We start from the raw sequence: 23,873 nt of genomic DNA, 5'->3' as shown, positions 1-23,873 counted from the left end.
TTCAGGTCTAGGTGTCATTTTCATTACTTCTCTCACGTACAGATCTGAAAGGTCAGTAGTCTGCTGGACTGCTACGTGTGTATTTTTCTTACAGTAAATCTTCATATAGAGGGAACATTTTCGTTACATACTAAATTGTATCAGCAGAGGAAAAATGGAAAGAAGGGAACCTATGAAGCTTGTGAAGGCTTGGCTTTCTTTCCTGTTTTCTCTCAAATCAGCTCTTATTACTGCATGATCTGATGTAAATTTGTTTTCACGCCTTGCCTTCTGAAGCGATATGCCTCATTGCTTTGAAATTCCTATTTTGTCAGTATTCCTTTTTAGCTTTTCTTCCGTTTTATTGGCACAGCAAAGATCGTAACTTCTCGCTGCTATTGTCTGCTTGTCTGAAGTCTGTTAATCCTCACTAGCTACAGACCAGTTACAGGAGGGCACGGCTCGTTTTTGTTGCTTGTTTCCCATAGATCCACAATGATGATGGTGTTTGGCTGAGGCTGAATGATGAGACAATAAAGAAGTACGTTCCTAACATGAATGGCTACACTGAAGCCTGGTGTCTCTCTTTTAACCAACATCTTGGCAAGAGCCTCCTGGTACCTGTTGATGTAAGTAAAAGGTGCCTTTGAAAAATATCAAGAAGTACACTCTATCCTCATTACAAAGCTTTCTTTAATTAAGGCTGCAAATTATTCCTGAGGTAAACAATAGTTTAATTACAAAATACTACCTTATATGTGTTTGTATTTTGGAGGGCTATTGTGTAATGAGGGTGGAGTGTAGAAAGGCTTTTGTATGTTGAAGCCCCTTCTCCTAGAAGGAAAATGAAAGTCCAAGGACTTCTATCACAGTGTAAAAAAAGTGTAATCATATTAGGTTGTGATCTGCACCAGGTGTTTCTGATGCAAACTGTCATTGTCTGAAGTGGTCCACCGATGGTTTCAGAAGCAGCTTGCAGCCGGCAGTGAATCAGTGTAATTGAGGCTGTTTAAAAAAACTTGAGAACATTCTGTTGCTTTTTATGTATATTTTTTGTGAGTTTTACACTTGAATCCTGGAGTTAAGAATTTATTAACTAATCAAAAAATTCCAGAACATTAAGACATAGTGGAAAAAAAAAATCTATAATAGCTGTAAGCATAATTTCTCTGGATAACCTTAATGGTCATCACCATTCAAAAGTTACATCTTTCCTGAAAACAAGATACAATTTTTGTAAAAGTCCAGAAAGACAGAAAGATAAGAGCCCAACCAGTGTTTCTGGTTCATCTTTTTTTTGTGTGTGTTTGCAATCCCCAGAGTGGGCACTGCTTAGGTTTTTTTCAGGGCAGAATGAGAACCAGATCTAATGCCAATACTGCTATTTGGATTTGATTTGTCGTCTTGTATGAATGAACTGCGGCTCCAGCTGAAGGCAGTTAACAAACATTTGGACAAATTTAACAGCCAGTAATGTCATGCTGTTCATGTTTTCTGATCATAGTAGAACAGAGATAGTCCCAGTTCCAGTGAAATGAGGCTATTTGCTAGTAGCCAAGTATAGCAGTTTATAAATCCCCTGTGGATGCAGCCTGTGTTCTGACACTGTTAGATGATATGACTAGACCATCTTCCTATTCACCTTCTTGTCTATAAATTATTTATTGCTATATTTCTAATTGGAGATGTTTTCAATTAAGTCTTTAATTTGGGAATTACTTTATACTGCATTTGGGAAGCAAATTACTTCTGTACTCTGCCATTAGTCACTCAAACACTGTGACAACAGCCACAGTTTGCTGTCGAATGCACCAACACATGGGGGAAAAAAATAGGTTGTGTTTAAAACATTCCTTACATTTTTGGCCTTGGAAATTGATACTTACTAGAAAATTGCTCTATTACAGTTTCTCAAAACAATACCTATATGCAACAGTTGAATTTTACCTATTCACCCATGATAAAAATGAATGCACCTTGACTAAGTAATTAACTGCAGTAAATATTTTAAATCTGGATGGGTGTGTATGATACTCTACTGGATTTGTGTGTGTGTGTGCATCTGTTGGTTTGCGTTTTGTAGCTATATCTTGTGCTTTTTCACTTGCTGAAGAGAATAGTTTTGAGCTCAGCAGTTGTTTGTGGTTAGCAAAAACATACTGGTTGGTATATTTCTAATGACTCTAGTATACACCTATTTCTAGAGAAGAACATACACTGTGCTCCCTGAGTAAAGCTGGGAACAAGTGGTTGTCCTAACTTACTGAATCTTGATAGTATAATCTTGAAAACTCGGGTAGGGTACAATGAAGTATGGAAAGCATTTCACTTTCTATAAAGTTCAGATAAAATAATCAATTTGTTTTCTGAAACAGTGCTGTGATGTAGTTTTGATACCATGTAGACTATTAGGAGCTGGTGGATAACGTTAATTTTCTTTTAGAGAAGTAAGTTACATCGCATCTTCAATGACACAAGGTAAAATTTGCTTTCTTAGCTTCTGACCAGTAAACAGACAGTGGCCAAGATAGCAAGTCTTACAAAAGCAACTATTAAAATGTAGCTATGTACTGTAAGAGATGTGTTTTGAGATAGAATCAATAAGGTTGGAAAAGACCTCAAAGATCATCAAGTCCAACCTGTCACCCAACACCTCATGACTACTAAACCATGGCACCAAGTGCCACATCCAATCCTCTCTTGAACACCTCCAGGGATGGTGACTCCACCACCTCCCCAGGCAGCCCATTCCAATGGCTAAACCTTCAATTAGAAACTCTTTCAAATTTTGGAATGGGCTTAGCATGTCCTGAAACGATTTAATTTTATTATGACCATATTTAAGCATTAAATTCACAATAATAGATAAAATATTATTTTATTATAGGCCACAAAACAAAAGTCAAGGTTCAGTGGCGTGCTTACAAATGCTTAGTCTTTACTGCATGCTATTCTAGCATTACACACTGCACAATAGACTTCAGTAAACTCTTTTGTAAGCTCTGATTCTTGTAGCTCAGCTTAAAAATGTTTTTCTGCTAAATCTTCAGTACATGAAGTTCTTTCTTGTTAGAAAATTTTAAAACAAAATTCAAGTTGAGAATATTTTTTTTGATGTCTTTTTGCTCAAGAGCTGTTTTAAGTTGTCAAATTTGATCAATACAGTCCTATAGACATGAAGGACTGGGGAGGCAAAGGATTTTCAATTATGTAATGAATCCTAAAGGTTCTGTAGATTAAATTGTGAAATAATATATATCTGCTCATCCTGTTTTATGGATTTGGGTAATGGATTTACATGATGAGTAGATGTAATTAGAGAAAAATATTAATATACAAGATTTTTTGAATCCAAAGCTGTTGTACTACTAGTATTGGTTTCAGAGGAAGAAGTCGGAATCACAGAATTAAACAGGTTGGAAAAGACCTTCAAGATCATCGAGTCCCACCTATTATCCAACACCATCTAATTAAACCATGGCACCAAGTGCCACATCCATCATTATTTTACACATCTCCAGTGATGGTGGCTCCACCACCTCCCTGGGCAGCACATTCCAATGGCCAATCTCTCTTTCTGTGAAGAATTTCCTCCTAACATCCAGCCTAAACCTCCCCTGGCACAGCTTGAGACTGTGTCCTCTTGTTCTGGTGCTGGTTGCCTGGGAGAAGAGATGAAGCCTGACCTGGCTACAACCTCCCTTAAGATAGTTGTAGACAGAAATAAAGCCTCCCCTAAGCCTCCTCTTCTCCAGGCTGAACAACCCCAGCTCCTTCAGCCTCTCCTGACACGGCTGTGCTCTGAACCTCTCCCCAGCTTTGTTGCCCTTAATTTTAGTCTCTTTATGAGACTAAAAATACAACTGGAAAATGGCTGAATTAGGCATTGTATTCCTTGTTCAAATTAATGCCACATTGCTTCTATTAGACTCAACTTTTACTCATGTCGTGAATGTCCAGACTTGTCAACTCCAATTACTCAAGGAAATAAAATCTTAGTACATTTTATAAACTGTTTTAAAAGAAAGCTTTAATTGTTACCACCATCAACAGTGAACAAAGGAAAAACAATAGGTTTTGAGCAGTGTTAATTTTGGTCTCCTGGTTTTCTTAACATACTTCATTTGCTTCTTATGTTTATTGACATTAGCCACTTCATGATAAAGAAATATTGAGTATCTTAGGTCTAATACACTATTCCTATGTATTTTGATAAAAGGTGTTCTACCTAAAGATAAATGGATTGTAGGAAAGTAAAGTTTCATTGTAGTTTCCAGACTCCTAATTATTTGAGCTGTTCTTTCTCTTTTCCTTTCACAAGGAACTTCTGTGTATCCATTCTGTATCTAATCTATCATAGATAATATAAGTGTATTTAACAGGTAGTGATTTATTGCATTCCCCAACCATGATAGGCAAGCAGGACTGAGAAGCTGCAAGTTCTTCAAATCATTATTGCAGTGGAAGAACCAGCATTAGTATATAAACTGCAGTGTTTGATCACAGGTCAGAAAGCTCCATGTTGTGTGGAACTGTTGTAGACAATCTCTTAGGAATGTCATTCCATTATTTTAGGCACAGAGAAGGCAATTGGACATTCAGACCATGTTGGGTAAAATGTCAAAGTGGTCGTTAAAGATGAACCTTAGCTTTGGAAAATAATACTGACATTTTAAATGTTTCCCAATGGTCTGATAATTTTTGGTGGTGAAACTGCCAAAAAAGAAAAACTATGTCTGAAGCTTAACTTCATTGGAAAGAAGTATGAACTCTGAAATTATTTTTAGGTTTTGGAAGGGAAAGCTTGAAAGGAAAAAGCTTGACTAAGCGTAAGGACTAAACGCAAAGCTGATGTGGAAGGGGTGAAATACTGGAACAGGTTATCAAGGAATGTGGTTGAGGCCCCATTCCTAGAGACATTCAAGATCAGACTTGATGTGGACCTGGGCAGCCTCATTTAGTTGGAAGTGTCCTTGCTCACTGCAGGGCATTGGATAAGGTGATCTTTGATGGTCCCTTCCATGCCAGTGCTGTTTGTGAATCTGTGAACAGTTTCCTCAGCATGAAAACTTCATTCTCAAATGTATGTCTGCTCTATTTTTCTGAACTGGCATACACTGTGCTAATATCAGGAAGCTCTAAAGCTCCCAGAGCAGAGCTTCTAGTTTAATCTTCTTGGTATTGCTACACCAGCATGGACCCATTTCCTTGCTGTTGGTTTCTTTTCTATGATTTAGGCATATAGCTTTATAACATACAAAAATCAATCTTGGAAATGGTATTTAAATATTTTCAATATGGATAGTCCATGTTTTTCTGTACAATAGAAGTGCCTTGCAAAATATGAGATATTCTGCAAATTACTCTAATCAGTCAGTTAAACTATGTTGGCTGCCTGTGAAATACATTCTCATTAGGTACATGTAGGCCTTATAACAGTTATCTTAGTTTTATGTCAAATCAATAAACCTTTACTTTGCCAGTCTTCCTAATGCCTCCCCCAGTGCCACCAAACATACCTCACTAGTGCTGTGTTACCTCTTTCAATTTTGAGTGCAGGTACTAAAGAAATGCTTGTTTGACAATTTCACAGGTTTTGTCAAGATTGCAAATCGTTTCTATTACTGAGAGTTGATGTAAGCAGAAGTTTTGCAATGCTTTGCAAACAGAACATAGCTAAATGATTTGCTTCTGTCATGAGACAGAACCATAGATTTGCTTACTTCCAATGTTTTAATGGTTTTTCAAGCAATGCAGAGGGAACATGCCGAGAGTGGTTTGTACTTTTCTGCTTAGGAGAATTAATTGCCTTTTCTTTAACTACTGTTAAATTTTAATGTTACTACTGTCCAGGGTTTTCACTTGATTCCACTGTCAGGATGGGGACAGGAGATAAGATTTTCATAGGTCCATACATATATATATATGAAATAGTTGCTTTATCAGAAGGATTCTGCCATAAATAAATTATTTTTAATACCACTGTAGATAGATTATTAATTCTTCAATTTGTCAGGAACAGTGAAAATTTCATTTAAATTAGTAGAAACCACTTTATGCAGAAAAGATGGCTTCTTTTTCATGTTTCCCAGTGGTTACAAAATGCTGTCCTAGCTGTTTTGTGAGAGGAAAAGTACACATCAGTACTCATTTCTATACTACAGGCAATTGGTTATAAAACCAGTGAAGTCTGGCTGTCAGGATATTTAGCATGTGATAACTCAGAACAGGCTAGTAAATGCATTTTATGTTTCATAAAACTAACAGAATCTTGGCAATCATTCTTCTTACAGCAACCTGTGAAATTTTGGGCTTCTGGTAGTGTGTTTGATGTGCAAACTGGTAAAATCATTCCGTGCGAGTGAATTGCTTTCAACAATAGTGAGCTTAGCCTTCTGCATCTTTTCACTTCTGACTTGGTAACTGGAAGTTCCATGCACAGTTGTCTTGCAATGCTTCCTTTCAGAACAGCGGACCATCTTGCTATAAAACTGGTTTGTGGTGGGGCCAACTACTGTTTCATTGTAACAGAAGTGTAGGATTTTTCTGTGCACAAAGTCTCAAGCTTTATGAGAAATGTCTGGCTCTTAATTGCAGTAAATGGCATGACACACTACATCCATTTTGAGCTTTTGACATACTGAACTGTTTTTGTTTAATGGATGATTTGCCATGGTGAGCAGTGAATTCAAGTGACTTGAACAGGAAAACAGAACTTTCCCCTTGTGCAAATTCTACCAATAAATGTACTTGTGGAGAAAGTTTTCCATTATAGTACCTTGAGCTTCTTCCTTCAGTGCTTCTTTGTTTCCATTTCTTTGTTGATATGTGTCTTTTTTTTTTTTTTAAACTTTGTTGATCAGAATGTCTTTAATGCTAGCCAAGGAGTAAGGGATTTGGACTTTTTTTCATGGACTTCCAAAGCTTTACCCCCTAAGGTGAGTTAAATGGCAGGAACAGTCACACTGTATTTCGTGTTTTCAGATTGCACTTTACGACTCAACTTTACACTAAATATTTTTTGAAGTCTGTTTTACTTTCAGTTATTTTTACAGGAAATAGCAGATTTGCATGGAATGCTCTATCCCATCTTTTCCTTCAGGATGAGGGGAAAAAAAAAAACACACCAGGGCAGGTTACTGAATTTTCATTATTTCATCAGTAGCACTCTCCTCTTTAAGTGAACCAAATCAGAATTTCAGGGAGATGGTGTAGTAACATAGTAAAAATCTTCATTCTTTTTCATGTAAATGTACTAGTAAATTTTTTTCTCTTATTAGAATATACACATTAAATTGCATCATCTAATAAGAAAATATTTGTACAAGTAAAGCCACAAATAATAAATACTCAGACCTTTTTATTAGTACAATTATAGGAATAAGTACAGGTAAGCAGTTTGAATTATCTGCAGAAGTGCTTGTCTAAATCTTTTTGCATTCCTATAGTGATGTTGAGATTGGGGATTTTTCATATGAACTTTATAAAGAAGATGATGTTCAATTGTTGTACATACTGGTTTGGAGGTTTCAAAATTTGCTTTTCCACTGAATCTGCTGCTCTGAAATAGCAATTTTTCTGTATTATTATTTCAATATAGACAATGCTTTAAACTGTCTTCAGAACACAGAGATCTTTTTTGCCTCAAACCAGTTTACCTCAGCTTCATTAGCTTGCTTTAAAAGCTGCATATTTACAGATCCATTTTTGTATTAAGGCTTCTTGGAAAGGTTGCTGTATTGGTCTGGACATAGGGCACAGACTTCAATAACTAAAAGGTGAACATATCACAGTATTACTAAGGTTGGAAGAGACCCCGAGGATCATCGAGTCCAGCCTGTCACCTCAGACCTCATGACTAGACCATGGCACCAAGTGCCACGTCCAATCCCCTCTTACATACAAGTATTACAGACCAGAAGAAACTGCATTAATTAAAAAGGAAGTAATGTAAGCAGCAGTTAGGTTTCAAACTGATAAAATATTTTACACAGCAGTAAGTGTGCACTCCTGGAAGGTGTTTTTATAGGTGGTTATGGAGACAAAAATATCAGCACATACAGAAGAACTGGAACAAATTCATAGGTAACAGATTCGTAAATACCAAAGAATATAGGGTAGACCCTCTAACATCAGTCAAAAGTATTTTAAATGGTGTAAGGGACAGATCACTGACAAGGATGATCTACTTCTGAAGAGCATCTCCTGTAGCCATTGCTGAGCAATGGACTAGGTGAACCACTGGCTTCATCCCACAGAGCATTACTTAGCTCTTAACTTTCAAATGTTCCTTCAAAAGCACCTATGACTTGCATTATAAGCACCATAGAGCTTATGCTTGCTTCTCACTTGCTTTCTTCTGATATAAATGTGCATTACTTTACTCCCAACCAGCATATTTTGCTGTACTGTAGCCTTTAGCTATAACCTTTGTAGTTCTGGCTTGCTGGAAAAAATCTATGCTGATATTTCTCCTCTCTTAGTAACTACCATTTTTTTGTGGTGGAAAATTTAAGTGCTTTCTTATTTTGCATTTGGGTATATATTTTTCATCTGTAATTGGTACCAGGTGAAATAAATTTGCAAACTATTTTTATTGTTAGAGCAAAAATAATCAGTATGCAGTAATATATGCATATGCCTTAAAGAATCTGTGGTGTTGCTGTTACTTTGCCATAGTTCTACCTTTACTTTAGCAATCTATTCTGGATGTGAAATCAAGAAAAGAAGCTTATAATTTGGAATGAGATAATACTTAAAATTCCCTTTACATGGCCCTGGGCTGTTTCACATAATTTCACAAACAGCAGCAGGAGGAATGAGTGTATATGCTGATAAATGTCAGTATGAAACAAGGTTTAGTGAAAGTCTTAAGAATAAATCATTTGCCTCTAACGTAGATAAGAGATACACCTTTTATATGAATGCTTACATTTATACCACTTTTGTTTGAAGAGCAATATGAAGACATTTGAATTACTGCACAATTTACAAGTAGTTAGTCATTTGTCATTGCACATGAAAATCAACAATGTTAAGTAGTATCTCTCTTAGCTTTGAAATTTAGCTATTACATTCTTGAAATAAGTATTTCTTACCTAAAGAGTTCAAGGTATTATTAATAGGTTCTATTCTGTTTTGTTTTGCCCCCCTTTTGTTTTTTTAATTTCTCAGGAATCTAGGTCTAATACTGATGATTTTTTCAAAGACCTAAATTCACACTGCCCGCAGGAAGCAGTGGTGCCAGAACAAGATATGCCATTCCTTCGAGGTGGACCTGGAGTGTACAAGGTAGTGAAGACTGGCCCATCAGGTCACAACATCAGAAGCTGCCCTAACCTTAGAGGTATCCCAATTGGAATGTTAGTTCTGGGAAACAAAGTCAAAGCAGTGGGCGAGGTATGGATCATTGTAGCTTCAGTTCATGTCTTCATAGATACCAGTATGTAACAGTAGTAAACGCAACAAAGAGTCTGCCCCTGTACAGGTTTGCTTTTCCAACCCTTTCGATAAGTACTAACCTCTGAACTTGGTTTACATGATAAATATTAATGCTGTTATATCTTTTGCCTTTTCAATGTGTGTATTGATTGGTGTAATGTTAAAACTGTCCTGCACTTACATATGCTTGCTTATATATTGCTTTGTACAGTATTCCTTACAAAATTGTATTTCCTGCTCTACTATTTTGTCATATCCTTTGAAAGAGCCTTGTTTCATTGAAAAAAAAGTTTTAATTCTTTTGACCTAACCAATTAACAAAATACTCTGTTTCTCTGTTTTGATTGTATTCATTGTTTAGTTGCTGAACTGTTGTTACTGTTCCCAGTTGTCTAGCTGTGATATTTTATGGTGATGAAGGGCTTAAGGATGAAGTGTGTCATGCTATTTCCTAAATATAATGTCAGGAACAAAATGAGTACTCATACAAACCTCTCATATAAAACTTGGTATTATAATTCTACTGTTGCAGCCACTAACAAAAAGGCCTGTTTTGGTGAATATCTCCTTGAAGTTTTATTTAGGCTTGTATGGATGTTCTAAAGTTGTGGTGTTGGTGTTTTGCTTTTTCTGAACATAAACATGTCTACGATTTTTGGAAATACTCCGTAAATTCACCATAAATACTTTTGGTGCTTCAATCTGCCTCAGCCTGTGGCCTTAATTTAAGAAACCATTTTCTAACATTTGCTTTGTGACACAAAGTTTGGAATGAGTGTGGTTTTTTTCAGATGCTATAATAAGTTTCTGAGTTGTTCTAAAGAATTATCTGAAAAGTGAATAAATTGTGCTCTTTTTTTTGTGTGTGTATCAGGTGACTAATTCAGAAGGTACATGGGTGCAAATGGATAAGAACAGCATGGTAGAGTTCTGTGAAAGTGATGAAGGCGAGGCATGGTCATTAGCTAGAGACAGAGGTGGAAACCAGTACCTCCGACATGAAGATGGCAAGTTGTTGTTTTGTTTTGTTTTGAGTTGTAGGATATTTTTTACTTAACAAAAAAATAAGCAATCTACATAAAGCAAGAACTGAGTTTTAAACAGGTACACCATGAATTTACACTTTTTCATTTAAATTACACAGTTGGACTTCAAAGATAAAGATTCTTTAAATGTGTGGGGTTTGTTTATTAGGAAAAAGGCACAAAACCCAACAAACAAAAACACACCCCAAAATATTTCCTTCTGTTTTCCTCAGTAGCAGTGAAGGATCAGAATTTTAACCATCTGTCTTTTATCTATGGGAATACATTTTAGATAAGAAATCATGCATTTTTGTTATCTTTCTTTGGTCTACTTTGCATTGCTTTGAAAATCAGAGCAGAATGCATTATTTACATTTTGATTTGAAGTTCAATTCCAGCACAGGGCATCCTCTTAAAAACCTGTTAAGAAGGGGTTTTCTTAACGCTGTATTTAAAATTAATGTCAAATTAGTTAATTCTAGTTAGCAAAGTGGGATTGCATTCTCCTAAAATGCAGAATTTCTGTACTGGTAATTCATGTTCAAATTGGGTAAGCCCTAGAAATAATGGAAGAAAACTATGAAATAGTTGTCGTTCTTGTTGATCTCCTTCTAAACAGGCCTCCATTACTGGTCTAAAATATTGTTTTCACCCATGTCCAGGTGGGTTTTGAAAGCCTCCAAAGAAGGAGGCTCCACATACTCTCTGGGCAGCCTGTTCCAGTGCTCTGTGAACCTCACGGTAAAAAAGTTTCTCATCATGTTGAGGTGAAACTTACTGTGTTCCAGCGAACACCCGTTGTTCCTTGTACTGGGCACCACCTTCATCCTGACACCCACCCCTCAGATATTTATAAACATTAATAAGATCCCCTCTCAGCCTTCTCTTCTCCAGACTAAACAGCCCTAGTTCTCTCAGTTTTTCTTCACAGGAGAGATGTTCAAGTCCCTCCATCATCCTTGTAGCTTCCTGTTGGACTCTCTCCACTAAATGTGTCTTGACATGGGGAGCCCAAAACTGGATACAGATTTAGGGCTGTTCATTACACTAACATTTTGGTAGAGTTCCCTGGAGGCTGATTTGTTTCAACTCACTTCAAGACTTAATTTTTCCAATCAAGCTTTTTTATTTTATTTTTATTATTATTCAACATAGATTTCTGGTTTCTGAATAAACCTGGACATTCTCAATTTATAATACTCCTTCTCCATTCATGGGATTCAATGCATCCATGTTCCAGAAGTCTTTCTTAAAAACTGCCACCTCAGCACTCATATTCTGCTTGAGGGTTAAGGTAGAATTTATTGTCAGCCTCTCATTTGTTCATTATAAGAGAATTATTTCCCACCAAGATACTTTACTTATCATCACGTTGCCGTGTTAAAACACATAATTCCTTGCTCATACATACGTACTTCTTGTAGGCTGTTGCAGCTTGACTTCAAAGTATCAAATATTTGTGAAGAGTAATAACCAAGAATTTTTCATAAGATGTATAAAATGGGGGGGAAGTGTTTACTTAGCACAGTGTCTTTTTTGAAGACAGAGATTCTCCATTATTATCTGAAAATGTCAAGTTCTAACATGCACAAGGAGCATAAGCAGATTCTAGAAAGTATTTGTGAACTTGAACAGTGTCTCACTGTTCAGAGCACATCTATTGAATAATACAGCTAACTTCTTTGGTGCCTCATCCTGACATTTGCTAGTCTTTTTTCAGTAATGCCCAGCACCAGGACAAGAGGTAATGGGCACAAACTTGAACAAAGTTCCATCTAAACATGTGGAGGAACTTCTTTATATTGGGGGTGGAAGAGCACTGGAACAGGCTGCCCAGGGAGGTGGTGGAGTCTCTCTCAAGTCATTCAAAATGCACCTGGACACCATCCTCTTCAATCTGCTCTAGGTGAACATGTTCTGGTGGGGGTGTTGGACTGGATGATCTCCAGAGATCCTTTCCAACCCCTGTCATTCTGTGATTTGCTATCCTAATGCAAGGCTGTTTTATTTTCCAGTAGAAATGTCTCTGAAGCTAATAAATTAGCTATTGTGGTGTAGCCAGGATTAAAAGGGTATTGATTCTGAGTTTGCCACTCTGAAAACTCCTTTTGTCACTCTGCATTGTGAAATAACTGTAAGAATTTCTGTTCAAAGTAAACATTAACAGTGTTGTGTTACTGAAAAACAAGCTGTCCAGCCTGTTCCTCAGTGGCTTATGACAGCAAAGATGGCAGCAGCTCAGTCCAGTATAAAAACAGCCTTCATGGTATCAAGTCCTCCATCTTTATATTTTTAGAGCATGAGCTGTCAACAAGAGAGATGTACTTTTCTCTTTGAAGAAAACTAAGTAGACTGGCAGAGTTGCAGGGTTGGGGAAAAAATGGAAATCACTCCTTTGCCTTGTGACTCATCTGTCCAATGTTAAATCAGTTACTAAAGAAGGTCTAATTGTGAAGTGGTGTGTTCTTTTTACAGAGCAAGTCCTTCTAGATCAGAATGTTCAGACTCCTCCGCCAAGTCCTTTTTCAATACAAGCTTTCAGTAAGGGGACAAGCTGTAGTAATGGTCAAGGGTTTGATTACGGCCTTGGAAATAATAAAGGTATGTTTATACACTCTCATTTTAAAAAAATACATTATTTTTAACTTTGTGCTTTTATTACTCATTTCCTATTCTTTCAGGCACCATCAGATGGTCTCCAAAAGGCATAAACAGTAGTGCAATGAATGGCAAGGTGCTTTACAAAACGGCTTCTTTCTTTGCTTTTGTTTCACTCAGTCAAGTACTCTGTAAAGAGGATCATCAGAGGTTTTAAAGTTACAGTTAGGGCTTTCTATAGTGGTGGGCAAAAATCTATAATATAGAACTTAAAAGTTCATCCTTCAAAACAAGATAGGAAACTTAATGGATTTAGAAGACATGTTTTAAAATGATTAGAAATATTTGTAAGTACTTCACACCTGTCTTGGCATTTTTAGTGCCTTAATGGCAAGGCAAAAGATAACAGTTGAAGTTTAGGTTGTAAAACGGAAATTACCTTTCAGTCACAGGTACCAGATACAAATGTTGGGACATAACTAAAACCTTGTAAATTTTGCTGACATAAGAGTCGCTTCTTTTAGGCACGATTTGTTCTCAAGATGTAAATGTATTTAAGCCATCACAAACTGAAGCTGTGTGCCTTCTGTTTGTTCACTGATTGCATGTAGATGAGCTATACTTGAGAAATACTACTGAAACACAGAGCTTTTGACATTCTACTCTTAAGATCTCTGTATTCTGGCCATGCCACTACAAACATGGGCCTAAGGTATGCTCTGTGGTTTTCACTAGGAATGAGTGCTAGTGTTGTCTCCTAAAAAATGATGTGATTTAAGACTTTTTTTTTTTTAAATCAGAAGAGGGGAAAAAAATATTCTTAAATGTTCTGATCTCTTATTTTCATAACATGAAATAATTTTAGATTATTTCAGTGTTTTACTGCATAAAGTAGTAGTTCATACATCTTCCTCTGCAGGAAACCCTGGTTTTGGACAAAAGCTGGAAGAGTTGGTTTCCTTTTGTTTTGTAAAGCCTTTTATACATAGCTACTTTTCCCAGTTCAGTCATACGCACTTCAAAGTAAGAGCTGAGTCATGGAAGTGTTTAAGATGCTCAGTGTGAGACAGTATGACAGCTTACATCTCAATGTCATTTGCGTAATAGTACAAAAGCATTACCTGTTATTTTTCTGCAGGAGCATACTAGGAAAATAGCTTTTCCCTATATTGTCCAGAGATAAAATATTGGATGGAGATCAATGTGATTTATTACCTGGCATCTGGGTTTCTGAAGACAATGTGATTCTTTTTACTGTGTGCTGCCTTAAACAGTTTCTAAGGTGCTTCTTTGGGATGTTACAGTTAGAGACAGTTTGGAAACTACTCTGGGCATTAAATTCCATATAATTTTATGTGTATTGTTCTTTCAACATGCCCTCAAAGCTGTGGTGTTTAGTGTGAGTGTGCAACTCAGGTAGATGACTTCATTCGTTCCATGTACTGCAGTTACTTCTGAATTGCCCAAATACGGAGAGCTGTTGGAAACTATATTGCAATAATCTCCGCTTTCCCAAAAAATAGGGTTCCTCAGCTATATCATTATTTTGTATACAGTATTTTTGCTTTTTCATGTCCAAGGAGGTTTGAGTATTGAGGAAAATATAAAACTACAGGAGTAAGTGTGATCTCTTACGGGAATTTCTGAATGAAGCAAGGTGCTTGTTTGTTAAAAGAACTTCTGTAGAGATATATTAGTTTCAATGAAAATTCAATCACCATCTATGACCATTTCAAACTGCTGTCAAATGTAGAGATTTCTGTTTAACAGGTCTGTTTACAATATTACTTGGCAAGGCAGAAGACATAACTCCCACAATCACTTGTGTTTTGTTTAGCTATGTCTTCTCTATTCTGATTCTGGCTTTCTGCGTTGCAGGCACATCTTTAATATTCCTTGTGAATGGCCCTACCCACTTCCAGATTTAATTATTGTGGGCAAATGACTTTCAGCCACTTCACAGATGTTCTTCTCTTTAAAACAGTTGCTCATAGAACTGCTGTATTTAAGAATAATATTGGTTTGTCGAACACATCAGTTAGGAATAATTGCTGCCCAAGTAGCAATTTCAGTATTTTTGAGGTATACTACTTCCAAAACAGTGGAACAAAATTGATTTATCAGTACCTGAGATTATTATTTAGATGTTCCAGCTATTTTCTGGTACATTTGTGCTCTCACTTTTGAAACAAAAATACCAAGAAAATAATGGCAAGGTTTAATTTTAAACATTTTTTTAGGTAATGCAGATTTCCATGCACCCACCAGTCTTTCTGTAATTCCACTAAAAAGCAATTAATAATCAACAAAAAAGTGTTGTAAATTCATTGAGTTGTAAATTCTGTATTAGGTGCTACTTTTTTTCTATTAGGATTTCTAGAATGCTTTCAAAATTACATTATTTTCTGGAATAAAGTGATTGCTTTGCTTAGTGGTGGTTAAAATCTGAGATGCTCTAAAACTCTTGGTGTCTTACTAAGTATACTTCAAGTTATAGTGTGATAACCTTTGCTTTCTTACTCTAGGCTTCATGTATTTCTAATGCTCACATGTTCTTTTGTGAATTGGCATTCAGAAATTAAAACTATTTTTACCATGCCAGTTTTCTTGAAGGACTCTGTTTGACTCACACCATATGTATGTAGTCCTTCAGAAAACCATTTCCAGTTCCTAAGTGTTGGTACTTCTAAATTATTTTCAATCTGATCTTGAAAAACAGCATGACAGATATTTGCAAAACCAAGCAAATATTTATCAGAGCCTTGGCACAGAAATACACTTGCCAAAGCCTAAGTGCATGTTATCTTTCCCTTCTCATTAGTTGTTCCTAATCTTTTTCTGCATGTGTTGTTGCATGTGTGTATTGTTGTAAATGCTAGGGATTTTTGGTTTGGATTTTTTTTTCCTTGCTTTTGGCTGCTCTTCATTTTTTTTGCAAGGCAAATATGTCTCTATTTTGAAATGTATTAAATAATCACAGTAAAAGCCCTCTTAAACTTTTCAGTCATTTTCCTGCCATGCATGAGGTGAGATTTTTATGTTGAGCCACAACCGGAGTTGTATGTGGCTAAATAAAATTAATGAACTTTTCTATTATCATCATTTAAAATTTAACTGAGCACCATTTTACTCTGCCTTTCTGGAGAATGACAAGTAACAGGTTGTAGTTTTGACTGTTTTGCCCACTACAGGTGACCAACTGAGTGCCATACTGAATTCCATTCAGTCACGGCCAAATCTCCCAGCTCCTTCCATCTTTGATCAAGCTGCAAAACCTCCCTCTTCCCTAGTCCACAGTCCATTTGTGTTCGGACAGCCCCTTTCCTTCCAGCAGCCTCAGCCTCAGCTTCAGAGTAAGTTTGTCAGCCTTACCTGCCTCATCAGTCTATCTGCAGCTTTGACATTCCTGTTCTCAGTTGCTTACCAGCTACTAATCATCCTTCACTGCACCTTTTTGGTTTTGTTTTGTTACGTTTTTCATGATTCAGAAGCATGTTAGGTAATGCTCCTAAAGAAGTATACTTGTTCAGCTTTCATTTCTATATTGACAATATTTTGCTGTTGTATGTGTTCTGCAGTGTGGATGAGTCATGAAAGTGCATTTCTTGAGTAAGGAAGGTATATGGTACAAAAGGTTTGTATTTCTTTTAACATCAAAAATGGACTGCAGCAAAAGTATTATATTTTCTTACTTCTGAACTTCCTGGTTTTGTCATCACACCTAACTTTTTAGGGATGTAGCTTAACAGTGGGAATAATTTGGGACTCCTTGTAAAAAAAGGCTTTGGTAGACATCTATTGAGTGCTCATAGAATTGGCATGGATGTGAAAATTTGCACCTAGAGGTGAATGGTAGGTAACCTGATTGCTGATGAGAGGGCAGGAAACTGTTTAGCTTTTGATTAAGGAAAAATATAAGCTCTGCATTCATGATAGATAGCAGATACTGCAGTATATTCTTCCTTATATATAGAACAGGTATAGCATGGGTGACAGTAATACTAGTCTTCTCCTGTCTCCTCTAAACTTTCCCTCAGTTCGTTCTTGCTGGACTTTGTGAGCCAGTTCTCTGCCCAGTGCTGGATCTGTCCAGCTCATCTTATTGAAGTGGCAGTGAAGTTCTTTTTGTGAGAATTGGATTCAAGTCTCTTAATTCACTTTCATAAAAGCTATGAGAAATAATTTGACAACGATCTTCTGAATTTATGCTGGGCTTAAACCAATGTCCTGAAAGCAGAATATTCCAAACCCTGCTCAGGTAAAACAACTATCGTCAGCCCCAATGGCATCAGCACACCATCAGTGAGATTTTGCCTATTGTATATTCTTTTCTGTCACTTCTAGTTTTTGTCTCTTGTTCAGAGTAGTGAAGTCAGTTTCTCATTTAACTTCATGTCAGAAATAACCAAGTCATTTGTCATTTAGCTTATAAATCTCTATTATAGGAAACTTAAAACTGTCAACATTTTGTATTGGCTGCCTAACAAGATCTTGCTCAATGGATTTGCCTATCCAACAGATATAGATAACCTGTATGAAGTAAGCTACATGCATACTTTGTATTTTAATAAGGATCCTTTATTCAGACAAAGCCTTTTTTTTGTTAGATAGGTTGTCTACTAAATAAAATAATAATGAAACTGGAAAAAATCATCAAGGTTTTGTCTGATACAAGATATCAACCAGTACAATTATTTGCCCTTCCAAGATGGGCAAAAATCATCACTAACAGTAATTTGATACAAGGACTTTCTTCCAAACAATGGAATAAAATGCAAATTATGCATAAAGGAGAGAAATGTTAACGTTTTTATTAAGCTTCTGAAATGCAAGAATTATAGTGGGGGCAAAATTTCCTGGTTTAACTTCCATGGTTCATTGCAAATTTGTTAATCATTTGTTCACAAGTTTGTTCAAATTCAAAATATTGTCAGCAGGTTTGTAAGAAGAAGAGAAGAGGAGACTCAGGGGCGACCTTATTGCTCTCTACAACTACCTTAAGGGGGGTTGTAGACAGGCAGAGGTTGGTCTCTTCTCCCAGGCTACCAGTACACAGTCTCAGGCTGCGCCAGGGGAGGTTTAGGCTGGAGGTTAGGAGGAAGTTTTACACAGAGAGTGTGATTGCCCATTGGAATGGGCTGCCTGAGGAGGTGGTGGAGTCACCATCACTAGAGGTGTTCAGGAGGAGACTTGATAGGGTGCATGGTTGCATGGTTTAGTTGATTAGGTGGTGTTGGATGATAGGTTGGACACGACGATCTTGAAGGTCTCTTCCAACCTGGTTTATTCTAAGACTATATTCATGTATTTTGTTCATTTAATAGTCAAGGAAATTATGGACTATTTAAAACTGTCTAGATTAAACATTCCATTTTAAGCTATTCTGCTATTACTATAGCTTTTGAATCTTTAAATTTGAGAAAGTAATGGATTGGTTTTTGGTGTAAGATTAACTAGAATAGCAAAGCATATATGCAGTAATACTACTTTTAAAAGTTCTATTTTGGGTTAAATTCCATTCTGGGTTTTAATCTATATTCAACACTGATGCTGTACTAGAACTGTAACAGAAATTCTTTAAATGTGCAGTTTTCATTCCGTATTTCCAAAACACTTTATAGTAATTAAAAATTAAATCCATTAAACAATATATCCCAAAGCTCCATATCAAGTGATGTAAATTTTTGCCCTACACATAGTTTTAGTTTCAAATTGAAGTGTTTGGTCATTAAGTGCTTCCTGCATTAAAGTTAGATATAAAATTTTAAGTGAATGTTTATAGTCAGTAACTGCTACATTAATAGTTGAAAAAAGTTGTTTTGAGCTGGATTTCCCTGGCTGCAGAGCTTGTGTACTTAATAGAGTTGAAAGTCCACCTAAAGAGTTTTGTCTGCCACTTGCATTTTCTGTTTTTCCTTAGATGTCTATTCTCTTGGGGAGACATTTTGTTTGGAAGAATCACAGTATAACTAAGGTTGGAAATGACCTCGAGGATCATCGAGTCCAACCTATCAACACAGACCCCATGACTAGACCATGGCACCAAGTGCCACGTCCAATCCCCTCTTGAACGCCTCCAGGGATGGTGACTCAACCACCTCCCTGGGAAGCCCATACCAGTAACGAATGACTCGCTTGGTGAAGAACTTTCTCCTCACCTCGAGTCTAAACCTCCCCTGGTGCAGCTTCAGACTGTGTCCTCTTGTTCTGGTGATGGTTGCCTGGGAGAAGAGACCAACCCCTTCCCGGCTACAATCACCTTTCAGGTAGTTGTAGAGGGCAATGAGGTCACCCCTGAGCCTCCTCTTCTCCAGGCTAAACAATCCCAGCTCCCTCAGCCTCTCCTCATAGGGCTTGTGTTCAAGGCCTCTCACCAGCCTTGTTGCCCTTCTCTGGACACGTTCAAGTGTTTCGATGTCCTTCTTAAACTGAGGGGCCCTGAACTGGACACAGGACTCAAGGTGCAGCCTAACCAAAGCAGAGTACAGGGGCACAATGACTTCCTTGCTCCTGCTGGCCACAGTATTCCTAATGCAGGCCAGGATGCCATTGGCCCTCTTGGCCACCTGGGCACACTGTTGGCTCATATTGAGGCGGCTGTCGATCAGCACCCCCAGGTCCCTTTCTGTTTGGGAGCTCTCCAGCCACTCCGACCCCAGCCTGTAGCTCTGCATGGGATTGTTGTAGCCAAAGTGCAGCACTCGGCACTTGGACTTGTTGAATGCCATCCCACTGGATTCTGCCCATCTGTCCAGTTGGTCGAGGTTCCTCTGCAGAGCCTTTCTACCCTCTAACTGACTAACATCTGCCCCTAACTTGGTGTCATCTGCAAACTTGCTGATGACTGACTCGACCCCCTCATCCAGATCATGAATGAAGATGTTAAAGAGGATGGGGCCCAGCACTGATCCCAGTGATTCTGAGAAAACTAGGGTTATGCCGAATATGCTTTGGAATTACTTCCTAAATTTAGATTTTGTAACAGGAAGAAAAAAGTTGCTCTGTTTATAAAACATTCTCTGTGCCAGTGATAGATTTTAATTTTATTTTTTTTTTAGAAGAGTCTGTAGCTAGCCTTTCTGACTAAAAATTTCCGGGCTTGGGGTTTAGCTTGGCTTCCAAATTCATTTGAGGAAGAAGGGAATGGCTTTTCACAATGTTTTATTTTGCAGTAGAGTGTAAGGTTATTTGTTTGTGGTAATCTTATGATTTCCAGATACAATGCTTGAAAAAAATGAAAAGTGTCTCTGTTGTTCTTTTCACACCATAAATCAGTAAACCAACAGGAGTCCTGTGTGTTCTGTCAAAGGATTTGTTACAGAAGGGATATTATGAACAAGGAGGTGGAACTGTTACTCATTTTTGTGTTATTTGCTACAACTCTGTGAAGGCCTACTTGGGCTTTCCTACTTAATTACTGTGACTTTCACATTTGGTCACATAGCAGGGAAACTGGAAGATTGTTGAGTTTTTTGTCATGGGTTTTTATTCCTTGTCAGTCTTTTATGCAGCTGAAAGTTTAAAAGAAAGGAAAAAACTTGGATAGTATAATCTATTCTATTCTATTCTATCTGGAATACAGAAACAGCTGTATTGGATTGGAATTTTAGCAGGGACTTCCTGTAGAAAGAGCACAAGCTTATGTATGTTTCTTCCTTGATTATTTCACCAAAATGGTCTGTAATTACTCCACTGTGCATCCCCTTGCTTCTCAGACATTTCTAAGATCATCACTACCAGATTTGGTTAGGACTGCAGCCTCCAGTAGCTGATAGATTATTGCTGGCTGTTTGATCAGTTTGTCTCTGAACTTCATGAAGAGCACAGACTCAACTTTATGCTTGAATTCTCTGTATAGGTGGAAACCTAAGGGGTCAAGGAAGATCTCGTTTCTCAACCTTCAGCAGCATGTGCTGGATCATAAAACTTCCTTAGACATAAGTCAGGGAAACAGGACCTTGCCATGGTATCAGTTACCGAAATTTCACAACTAGCTGCTGAACTTTGAACTTAGAGATGGAAGTGTAAGACCTTTCAGTCACCAAGGTTAGACCTCTATACTGTGTTTCATCACATCTGTGTTGAAATTGCAAATGAAGAATGGATTTTTAGGCTTTGGACTCCCCTTCTTAGCCTTGAGTCCTGTGTCTAGTTCTGGGCCCCTCAGTTTAGGAAAGATGTTGAGTTGCTGGAATGTGTCCAGAGAAGGGCAACAAAGCTGGGGAGGGGTTTGGAGCACAAGCCCTATGAGGAGAGGCTGAGGGAGCTGGGTTTGCTTAGCCTAGAGAAGAGGAGGCTCAGGGGAGACCTTATTACTGAAGGGAATATACCTGAAGGGAAGTTGTAGCCAGGTGGGGGTTGGTCTCTTCTCCCAGGCTACCAGCACCAGAACAAGAGGAGACAGTCTCAAGCTGCACCAGGGGAGGTTTAGGCTGGATGTTAGGAAGAAGTTCTTCAAAGAAAGAGTGATTGGCCATTGGAATGTGCTGCCTGGGGAGATGGTGGAGTCACCATCACTGGAGGTGTTTAAGAAGAGACTGGATGAGGCGCTTGTTGCCGTGGTTTAGTTGATTAGATAGTGTTGGGTGATAGGTTGGACTCGATCTTGAAGGTCTCTTCCAACCTGGTTTATTCTATTCTGTTCTAAATTGGAAATAAAGGTGCTGTGATCTGCGGTTTCCCACAAAGAGGATTCTGTAGCAGATTAGCCAGGGATTCACGGCTTGCTCCTCTGTCCGGTATCTTCCCCGACTCTGTAACTATAATTCAAGCGGCTCTTGGCTCAGAGGGGGATAAGGGGGCCTCTGTTCTCTTGTGCCTAGTTCACCATCTCGAGTTTTTCTTTGGCTCGGAGAGGTGTAAGGGGCCTCTCTCTTCTCATGTACTGTCACAGGGCTCTCGGAGTGTTGGTTGCCTTGGTCAAGGTGCAAGGCCCAGGTGTGGTTTACCTGCTACGGTGGGATCTTCAGCTGCAATTCTGGCAGTGTTTGGCTCTTGTTGCTTTCTCCATAAGAACAAGGCCTAGGTGTAGTTTGTCTGCTAGGGCAGGCTCTTCAGTGGCAACTTCAGCAGCATTTGGTTCTTGTTGCTTTCTTGGTGAGAACAAGACAAATTGCCTATTATCTCAGCTGGTTTAAATACTGTCTGAAGACAATGAATGCCCTTTAATAACAGAGAAACCTGATAGCTGAACCTATAGGATGGGCCATATCCAAATATGGCCAGGGGTACGCACAGTTCACAGGTGTGTTACAAGGTTAATTACGTGCTACACATTTACCTGGCCCATCTGAAGCCCAGAAGATGCCTTTGAGACACAAATATCCACATTAAGCACGTTTACAGGTACTTAACTCACTGTCTGGGTTAGGGCATGTTCTGGGGCTTGTTCCTTCATGATGGTGGTCCCACCATCAGCCTCTACTGTTCCTGTCAGAAGTTCCTCAGTATGTGCCTTCAGTATTGTGCTACTGCTTTCTTTTTTGTTTTATTCCTTTCCTGTCTAGATGCCAGTTACAGAGCAATTAGAACTGCTAGTTTTGCTTGCAGTGCTTACAGCTGCATTTCCTAACCCATAGAGGCAACACAAAATACCAGCACACCATCATTCTTGGTAGCATTTCAGTAAAATGAGAGGAGGGTATGTTCTGAACCAAGCAGTCAGATCTCTTCCTGCATTGTGCTGACATGACTTGTCCTGTGAAGCAGCCAAAGGATTGGTTTAACTGTTTTTTCAGATAATGCCTATTGCCAGAGCATCATTCCTGAAAATTTGAGCTAATAAGTTAAATGGTTTCATGCCCCAGGCTTTTCAGATTTGATAATTAAAGATCTGTACAAAGTATGAATTTGTCCATCTCTTGGGAACTGGTATGGCAAATTTTGTAGGAAGAGCACAAACTGTGTCAAGCTTTGGTTTAGAAATCAGTTTCTCACCTCTTCAAAATGTGTAGATACAAAATACAAAATTGTAGAATAAGTTTTGTATACCCTTCCAGTGCGTGAATCCTTTCAGTTAATGAACTTAAGGGGCTCAAGTGTTGGTGCTTCAAACACTATCTTTAGATAAAAAGAGCATTGGTAATGTTTTTGTAATGATGTTCCTTTTCAGCTTACACTTTTTTTCACTCATTCCCCTACTACAACAGTATCTAATACTTTTCTCCTTTCCAATATTTGGTATTCAAACATTTGTTGGCTTCAGAATATTTTCATGCACATAAAAAGAGTCCTTGTCCAACTGTCACCATGACAATTGGCATTTTAGGATGCCAAAAGATACATTTGATTGAAGTGCTTGAGGAAATTCAACTAACAGCCGTATTGTGGCTTCCATGTCAGTAACAACAAGAGAGAGAGAGAAATGCATTCTTTCTGAAGGGGCATCCATTCCTTAGGCAAAAGGGCAAAAGTAGGTCAGTGTTTTCCTTCATCATCATGCAGAAAAGCAGTGGTGTTTCAGAAAGAATTTGAACTCCAAAGAAATGCTACCATTTTGGTTTAGAATAAAAGAGATAATGTGTACCAACTGGTGGCATGTCATGTCTCCTGGACTGGCTTACTAGTGTTTCCTCAGAGGAGACAGGCATGGCTGTCAGAAAACTGCATCCTGCCATAGGAATTGAACTGCCTGTATGTTTTCATATTGTGTAGCTTTTCAAGCCAGAACTATTTCCGTGTTCAAGGAAAATGTTACTAGAGTCTCACATTCAAGTGCATATGAGACAGACCTTGCCTACCTTCTGTTTTACGTCTTTTACAGTCTTTGAGGGTGATTGAAAAGGAATCCAGAAATCCTGACCAAAAAGCTGGTCTCTGCAGTTATGCTAG

At 38.0% G+C, this 23,873-nt stretch overlaps 1 protein-coding gene across 14 annotated transcripts in view; it reads left to right on the top strand.

Annotated features, from left to right (window-relative positions):
- Positions 1 to 23,873, top strand: part of MYCBP2 (MYC binding protein 2) — a 197,443-nt gene that overhangs the window by 122,084 nt on the left and 51,486 nt on the right. For 5 of the 14 annotated variants that reach the window (XM_068155980.1, XM_068156145.1, XM_068155628.1 and 2 more), the window contains 6 exons: positions 468 to 608; positions 6,843 to 6,917; positions 9,154 to 9,378; positions 10,295 to 10,427; positions 12,921 to 13,046; positions 16,211 to 16,396. In XM_068155980.1, coding sequence (XP_068012081.1) covers positions 468 to 608; positions 6,843 to 6,917; positions 9,154 to 9,378; positions 10,295 to 10,427; positions 12,921 to 13,046; positions 16,211 to 16,396 — 886 coding nt within the window. The remainder of the gene's footprint in view (positions 1 to 467; positions 609 to 6,842; positions 6,918 to 9,153; positions 9,379 to 10,294; positions 10,428 to 12,920; positions 13,047 to 16,210; positions 16,397 to 23,873) is intronic. The other 9 variants (XM_068156655.1, XM_068155715.1, XM_068156069.1 and 6 more) reach the window with 8 other exon arrangements.

This window comes from Melanerpes formicivorus, unplaced genomic scaffold, assembly GCF_026170545.1.
Source record: "Melanerpes formicivorus ecotype bairdi unplaced genomic scaffold, bMelFor1.0.p_v2 SCAF_1, whole genome shotgun sequence".
NCBI classification, from domain to species: domain Eukaryota; kingdom Metazoa; phylum Chordata; class Aves; order Piciformes; family Picidae; genus Melanerpes; species Melanerpes formicivorus.
The sequence above is the reverse complement of the archived record's forward strand: the minus strand, read 5'-3'. Positions and strand labels throughout refer to the sequence as shown.